General features: G+C 34.0%; 1 protein-coding gene across 2 annotated transcripts; it reads right to left on the bottom strand.

The window, feature by feature from the left end:
* Positions 1-242: 242 nt before the first annotated feature.
* Positions 243-5,921, bottom strand: LOC106137288 (protein FRA10AC1 homolog). 2 transcript variants are annotated; one of them, XM_013338104.2, is made up of 5 exons: positions 5,808-5,921; positions 2,675-2,959; positions 1,406-1,565; positions 877-1,110; positions 243-371 (listed from the first exon to the last, which is right to left on the bottom strand). In XM_013338104.2, exons 2-5 carry the CDS (start codon positions 2,945-2,947, stop codon positions 301-303), a joined length of 738 nt encoding a protein of 245 aa, XP_013193558.1. In that variant the 5' UTR covers positions 2,948-2,959; positions 5,808-5,921; the 3' UTR covers positions 243-300. The 2 variants fall into 2 exon arrangements, with proteins under 2 accessions (XP_013193558.1, XP_013193551.1); XM_013338097.2 differs by lacking the exons at positions 243-371; positions 877-1,110; positions 1,406-1,565; positions 2,675-2,959 and adding an exon at positions 3,025-5,723.
* Positions 5,922-8,753: the final 2,832 nt, after the last annotated feature.

Below are 8,753 nucleotides of genomic sequence, written 5' to 3'. Positions count from 1 at the left end.
ATTTTATTTGTTTTTTTTTTCAAGTTCCTTCAAAAAAGCGTGACAGTATTTTAATGTTGCGTAAGATTTGCGTAATAGGTTCTTAATTATTTCATCAAGGTAAATAGGTTGCAAAATGGAATGTCTGTAAAGATTTTGCACCCCAGATAAATAGTTTGTGACATGCTGTCATGATAAATTGTTTGATTTAGGTATTTACTTGTAGTTTCATAATAATAGAACGATTTAATATAAAACAAATATTAATATCAGAATGTTAACTGCGTTTTAATAGAAATTTAACAATTGTGTTTCTTATGATTACAATAACAAGTCTTCCAAGTATTCTTCAAATTCTTCCTCACGTGTTTTTTCTTCGGTTTCTTGAGGAGCTGAAAACAAAAACAAATATTGGCTTGCAAATCATCGTGCGTTTATTGATACAAATCTCCTATTGAGCCTTTCTATTGAAAAATGTAACTACCTACTTACTTCCTATAACAATTTTTGTTTGGTCAGTGGAGAAAGGTCGATACCACTACAAGATAACTCATTTAATTCAAACAACGTGCCTTACCCTTAAGGGGTACCTAACAGTCTCGAAAAGACTCGAAGGTCACGTTCAGCTGTAATGTTTTTTCTGTTTTTCTTTTCTTATGGTGCAATAAAGAGTCTTATTTATCTATCTTAATAATGGAATTGAGATTCAGATAGTGCTAACCTATCCCCAAAAATAATAACCACAAATTTTTTCGCAATAAAATATAGACTTTTAGAGTCCAAAAGGGATCACCTCTCTCCGTACCTTTCATGAAAATCTGTACAGTGCTTTAGGCGCGAAATTGTAACAGTCAGGCAGAGTTACTTTCGCATTTATAATATTAGTAAGGATGGTACCTTTTTTCCACAACGACTCAGCACTAGTATCTTTGACGCTTTTGGAGGTGGATGGTTCTTCTTCAGATATTTGTTCGGGCTCCGGAGTATGCGGGCTGTGACTTTGTTCGTCTTCCTCATCAGGCTGCTCGCTACATTTCCCTCTTTTTCTTTTTTTGTGACTTTTCTTCAGTCTTTTTATTTCGCGTTTCTTTGATCTGTAGTTTAATTTGTCTGAACATTCTGGACATAAACCTGGTGGAAAAAGAGCTCCATTAAGCTATTGTTTTGTGTCGTGGCTCCAACAGACGTACCGAAGCGTACTTCAGTTGCGAAAGAATTAATATTCCGATTTGTTTCGGTAATCGGAATATTGATTCTTAACTAAAAATCCTTTGAACCATCCGGAGCGATGGTCATACAATCGGAATCAAATACAGTGAATCGTCTTCACGACGATTTATTAATCTGTCTCAATTAGCTGATGTAGTCTTAACGATATATTCCGATTTCTACGGTTTTAACGACTTTTTGGTTTGCATCTACTTACGCAGTTTCACTAGTGCGTTCTTCCTCTCGTTGTCTTCCACGTAAGCAAAGTTCACTTCCCACGACTTGAGGCCGCTATCACTGTTGCAGTGTTTGTTTCCACATTGAAATTGCCCCTTGCCCATCACCACTTCTTTTTCCACACGCCATCTCAAAGCCACCTAAGTATTGGAGTTAACACTTATCGTAGTTTTATTTTAATGCTTGCAAAAAAACAATGCAGAATGCATTTCAAATAGTGTCATTAGTAAGTGCGAGTGCCTAGTCCATTCCATACTATTTTAATAAAGACAGAACAGTTTAACATGTCATGCTATAGACTTCTTAGATTTTCAGGAGTAACATTGGCTAGGGCTACTTAAGTTTCTGGAAATTCTTTGGGGTGAAGCCAAACCTCTGGTCGAAGACTAGATTACCTACTATTTCCAAGATATTTCCCAGAAATTATACCTAATGTTCTGGATAAAAAATATCCATTCTATATAAAAATGGACCCGGAGGTCACGAGTTCAAAGCATTCGGAGAACATACATAAGTACATATACCTTAATCGAATAGTTGCTTCTCGTTCAGACAGGACATTTCAGGCATAAATTACTGACGTCCCGAGAAAACAAGATTCAGTCCTTTTCAGATAACTCATTTCTTAGGAAGATATCTACCTACTTGGAACGATCTGACACGATAATCAAATCTTTAAAAATAATTTCATCCGTATGTATTTCACCTTTATACCTTCCAACCAAACCATAGAAATATACATCCGTGTACGTTACATACATGCATAATAATGCCACGAACTAAGGAGATCGACAGAGCAGATGTGCGACTACGCATGTTGTTATTGTAATAGAGCGAAGCCAGGCCAGCCACCGGGCGTGGATGCGCCGCTATATTTAGATTACAGAAAGGCAGTACCGCGCGGCCTTTGTTGCTCTCCCCAGCCAGTATATCACACAAAGAAAGGTCTCGTGGTTAAAAAAACGTAATCAAGTTACGAGGGGGACGCTCGTCCCTATCTCAGGCTTAGTTTGGGGGACCATTGAACTCATGAATTATCTCTAACGGTGCCTTTACAAACCCTTTGTTGTAAATAGTTACACTCTGATCAAAAGCCCCTCCCTACAGCTGTCCTATCATTTGAAATGTAGCTTTGAGATTAAACCTTACTTTTGCCGACGTAATATTATCAGTCTACCATACCTAAGTACTACTTAATACATCATTACAAGATCATTTAGGTAGGTAGTTAGGAAATTGTCAAACTTACTTTGTTATCTTTATATCTGGATAAATCACAAATACAATACTCTTTGAAGAGCTTATCATAGTATTTCTTAGCCAACTGCTTCTCCCAAGTATCTGCTACGTCATCTTCTTCCCAAAGGAATTTATGGTTTTCTCTGATAACGTCGAGATCAGTACGGTCTTTGGAGGTGTCGCGTTTTAATAAACGCGTAGCGCCTTTCGTGTTCAAACAATACACATTAACTAAATACTTATGCAATTCATACGGATTTAAATTACGCAATCTTGAAGACATCTTTAGCGTAACCTAGAACAAAGGGAAAACCGCCTATATAATTAATGCAGACAGATAAAATAAAACTTAATTTTCAACAAACAACTCTTTAATAAAATCGTCAAATTATTACAATATTCCACAGTATATAATAAACATATTAAAATGGCCCTTATTTCTAATTGTCATGTTGAGTAACAAAGTGCATTTTGATAAATAGTTACAAAATTATTTATATCTTTTGTATTATTAATAATAAATAATGTTTGTGCACAAGTTAATATCTACTCTGAATATTATTGTCAGTCTTGTAGATTTTTGCGAAATTTTTTTAATTGGCTCTTCATCATAGAATTCTAAATCTATGAAAAAATCATGCAGTTAAATATCTAAATTAAATAGTAAAATAAATATATTAAAATATGATTATTACAGCTAAATAAACATTAGACCAAATTCTACATCCAATTTAGAAGTGGCACATAAAAAAGTAACAATAAACTTTGGTTTCTTTGCCAATTTATCTTTGGAATATCTGATGCACATTAAGGTGCCTGGCATTATTTTTCATGTGATAATTAAAAAGTAAATTACTATTTTAAATTAATCCATGAATTATTAATAACAATGTGATGATTAAATTCTTTACTTCAACTGGTGCTACATTAATATAAAAAATATTCTACTTGATCGAAATGGCTAAACTAGTTTTTGAGACCATAAAAAGGAAATAATGCCTTAAGCACAAGATTTTAATCAATGTTCTAATATTATTTTTCACATAATGTACTTAAATAATGTGATACATTATTTAAGTACAGTAGTTGTTGTGGATGTCGTAAAAGGCGACTAGGTTTATATACCCTAGTCGCCTTAACTTGGGATTCATCTTTTAGGCGATGGGCTGGCAACCTGTCACTATTTGAATCTCAATTCCATCATTAAGCCTACCAGCTGAATGTGGTCCATCTGTCTTTCAAGACTGCTGGCTCTATGTACCCCTCAAGAGATAAAGATTTGATTCTAAGAATGAATTAATTAACAGTAGCAATTTGTATACCTTAATATCTAAGAAGTTATTTTGGTATACATGTGCAAAAATAGGCACATTTAACAATATTATTGCTTTGGTTACAACACAGTTCATATGAATCACTTTAAATACTTAATCTAAAATTTGGCTTAGGTAAAGGTATGCTTTACAACTGGTATTTAAATACCTGATAAGGTCAAAAATATATCTACACATTATTTATATTAAAGCTTGCAAATATAGCAGGAACAAGTTTATACTTTGTGATATTTAGTAGAAGGCCTCAAATCTTTTGAAAAGTGTCAGTTATCTAATGTAAATATATACTATGTCTATCAAATTTAGGATATCCAACCTGTGTCCACAAACTAGAACTCCACCTTATCATAATCTAAAAGGCAACTTTGGATCGAGATATGTATGACCTTATTGTAGAGCACCTGAATAGGCATTTTATAAAACTAATTATATATTACTAATATAACCCAAACATGCAGTAAAACATTGCATAAATAAAATCCCTAATAGAAAAAGCAACTACAGCAGCACACAGAGTGTGAAACACTCTCATAAACACACCATAATGACTAAATTATGAACTAGATCATATTTTTGGATTTGGTATAAAACAATGCAAGTAATAATAAACATAAAACTAAATATTTGGCAATAAGAGAATCTGGCAGTTGTGAAATGCATCATTTAGAACAATTGATTTGATTCAATCTTGGCTAACATGATGCACTTCACTTTGATTACACATTTCATCTACCCATGAGTTTTCTCATGCTTCTTCATATTATCAGAACGAGTAAACGCTTTGTCACAGACACCACAGTAGTATGATTTTTGTTTTGTGTGGACGGTCATGTGACGGGACAATTCACTTTTAGTCACGAATTTCTTCTCACAAACTGTGCAAGCATGTTTCCGCACATTTAAGTGGAACTTCATGTGAATTGAAAGGGAGCTGGACTGAGAGAATGCTTTGTGACACAGCTCACAAACAAATGGTCTTTCACCTGTATGCTTTCTCAAGTGATTCATAAACCCTGTTTTTGTATAATCTTTTTGACAAAGATGGCAAAAGCTTGATTTAGAGTCCAGCATCCCAGGAAAGTGACTGTTCATATGTTTCCTCAGTTCCCAGTAACTGGGGAATTTTTCTGCACACATATTACAAGGATATTTTTTCTCTTCAGTTGATTTTGCACTGCAATTGTGTGCAGATAATAACTGCTCACTGGAAAACATTTGGTTACATTGGCCACAAGTATGACTAGTCTCGGATTCAGTAGATAGAGTAACTTCCAAGTAGTTTTCAATAGACATGACATTTCCACTAGAGCTGTCGACATCGTCATTTGGTACTTGGGGCAATCTTTCTCTGTCAAGAGATTCTTTGGTATCCATTCTTTCTATATAATCTCTGTAATCTAATGAGTCTTTACGTGAGTTATTGTTATCAGGCTCTACGAGATGAAGAACGGGCGACTCACTTTGTTCTCTGTCAGGTGAAGTCTTCTCATTGTCCGAATGTTCGGGTTTCGAGGATACATTATTGTCAGATTCCCAATCATTTTCCACAATCTCCACATCTGAATCAGAATCTTCTGCACTCGAATTAGAATTATTTACTAAATGAAATCCGATATCGTCAAAACGGAGCACATTAGGTGGAAGTTTGACCCCCACGATAGCCTGTATTGCCTGCCATGAAAGCTCTTGGGGGTTGTTCTGCATATTAGATCGTACTATTCTAACCTACAAACGTATTAAGCGATTATTGGACTGTAACAACCTGTTAACCTTTTGTGGAAAATAATAATAAATTAATTATACATTTACCTTATTTACACGGTGAAAATAATCTGAAAAAATAAGCAATTGACACCTTTATTTTCTACATCTAAAATTAAAAATATTATGCTCTAACTTTGACTATGGGCAAGCCTGCTCTCTTAGGAATGTGAAAAAAAAATCGATTATGGAAAAAATCGATTAAAAATCGATTTTTTTAAAGTAAAAATCGATTTTTTTATGTGATTTTTTTTAAATTAATAATCGATTTAAAATCGATTTTTATAATCATACAAAATATGCACTCCAACATTACGTTTTTGTCTTCTGGCTTGGAGCCCAGAACGCGAACTGCCAAAGAATACTATCATAGCTCCATAATATTACATTAACGCCATCTGTGCATTCTTTCTGTGCTCTTAAAACAGTTTAGATGATTAATTTACTTTATAGACGGCTTCTGTGGCGCAGCGGTAGTACGCTTGTCTGTGACACCTGAGGTCCCGGGTTCGAATCCCGGTCAGGGCATGATGAGAAAAGAACTTTTTCTGATTGGCTTGGGTCTTGGATGTTTATCTATATAAGTATTTGTTAAAAAATTATAGTATCGTTGAGTTAGCATCTCGTAACACAAGTCTCGAACTTACTTCGAGGCAAACTCAATCTGTGTAATTTGTCTCGTATACATTTATATTTATTTATTTATTTAATCAAACATTCTCTAGATGGAATTAGTCGATGAACAGTATTTTACCGACATTCGGTTGATATTTTATTCATTATTCGTTGCTGAAACTTCATTTTTCAAACTTGATTGTTAAAAACTTTAATTTGTGTTGATTATATAAGAACTTACTGTTTCTATTGTTTATTTTTAATGAACAAATCTATTGATATAATTTATATGGCGTTTATTTTGACATAAATTGAAAAATTAGGAAAAATCTATCAATATAATAAAATCGATTATTTTCTTAAGAAAAATCGATTATTTGTTATACGATTTTTCATACTTAAAAAATAAATCGATTATATAAAAATCGATTTTTTATCAGCAATGTCACATCCCTATGCTCTCTGCTCTTTTTTTTTGTTGTCATATCTACGCCAGTACATATTCTTGTCTATGGTCATATCCATCCATTTGCTTATAAATATGCGTTGTCTTTGAATGAGTTGGTTTTGGTTGTAATAATGAACTATAATATAATAAATGTTATAGACGTGGCGAGCGTGCTAAAGTTAAGACTTATTTGTCTTATCTGTACGTAGAATAAAAGTGTACTTTAATGCGCGATAGTACATTGTTTCTTGTTCCATAAAAAATCGCACAATTAACATTGTCTGTCCCATTTCACGTCATAAAAAAGCGAAAGAAAAATAGCTCATCACATGACGAAAGGGCGTCGCGCGTGCTGTGCTAGTCTCGCTTAAATACAATAAATCTGTAGCGGGAGCTGCTAAAATTCTGCTCGACTGCCACCAAAGGGAATATCTTCCGTCAGGCTAGTTGTCATGCCTGGGGAATCGCGGCTCCGATGATGTTGTGTTGGAGGTTGTATATTTGATCTAATCCGTTATATTCTGGAAATAATCCTAATGACCATTATAACAATTTATTTAATATGATTTCTGCTGAATACTCAAAAAGGTTCAAGCAGAAACAAGTCAATATTCGTAATAGATTACAGTTCAGTGAATGGGCTACATTAGGTATTCACAAGAGTAGGAATAAGTTATATGACTTATATGCCCAGAAACAATACAATTTTGACCCCAGTTTTGTAGAATATGTCAAAAATTATTCAAAATTATTTAAAAAAGTTTGCAGGCAAGCCAAGTCTTTTCACATAAGTAGTAAAATAAACAACGCACCAAATAAAATTAAAGAAACATGGAACATTATTAATAAAGAATCTGGCAAAATCAAAGATAGAGACAGTATTAAACAAATATCATCCGGTAACAAAAGTATTTCTAAAACTCAGGACATAGTAAATGCTTTTGATAATTTCTTTGCAAAAATCCCTGTGGAGCTAACTTCTGACGTTGACTCTTGTCCATTGCGCGCTGAAACCCTACTTAATAATAACACAACTCCCATCAAATCTGTCTTTAAATTTAAATATGTTAACTCTGATAATATATTAAAGGCGTTCAAACAACTTAATTTGAAAAAGTCTGAAGACCATTGGGGTATGTCTGTTAGTATCATAAGTCAAATCATAGATATTATTGCATCTGATCTAGCTTTTATATTTAATGAATGTATTGATGAGGGTATTTTTCCAAATTTAATGAAATGTAGCAAATTAATACCTCTATTCAAAAAAGGGGAGAAAACAGTCCTTGGCAATTATAGACCTATTTCTATATTGCCAGTTTTGAGCAAGGTGTTTGAGAAGATGATGCTTAATCAAATGCAACAATATTTTAAAATCAATAACATTTTCCATTCCCAACAATATGGGTTCACTGCCGGGAAGTCCACCACTGATGCGGGAGTAGCACTTGTTACTCAAATCTATGACGCGTGGGAGAGTTCACAGGATTCAGTTGGAGTCTTTTGCGATCTCTCTAAAGCATTTGATTGCGTAGATCATCAGACACTTTTGCGTAAACTTCGTCAATATGGGTTTGACCACAAATCAACTAAACTAATGGCATCCTATTTGACTGATAGGCTTCAAACTGTAGATATTAATGGAGTAAAGTCAAGCGGATCAAGCGTCTCAATGGGTGTTCCTCAGGGCTCAATTTTAGGACCATTCCTCTTCTTGGTATATGTCAATGACCTGCCTTTTATGGTGGAAAAACAGGCGGGTATAGTGCTGTTTGCCGATGACACTTCTTTAATATTTAAATTAGATCGCCATAGCGAAAATGTAAGTTCGGTTAATAATATACTGTCGGCCATATCTATCTGGTTCTCAACCAACAATCTTCTTTTAAATGCTAATAAGACCCAATGCATTAAATTTACCCTTCCAAACG

Source organism: Amyelois transitella, chromosome 8 (genome assembly GCF_032362555.1).
Source record: "Amyelois transitella isolate CPQ chromosome 8, ilAmyTran1.1, whole genome shotgun sequence".
NCBI lineage: Eukaryota > Metazoa > Arthropoda > Insecta > Lepidoptera > Pyralidae > Amyelois > Amyelois transitella.
Note: the sequence above shows the minus strand (reverse complement) of the source record. Positions and strands in the feature narration are given on the sequence as shown.

Coding starts and splice junctions, on each gene's coding strand:
- LOC106137288 (XM_013338097.2), bottom strand. CDS start 5,702: ATGCAGAACAACCCCCAAGAGCTTTCATGGCAGGCAATACAGGCTATC.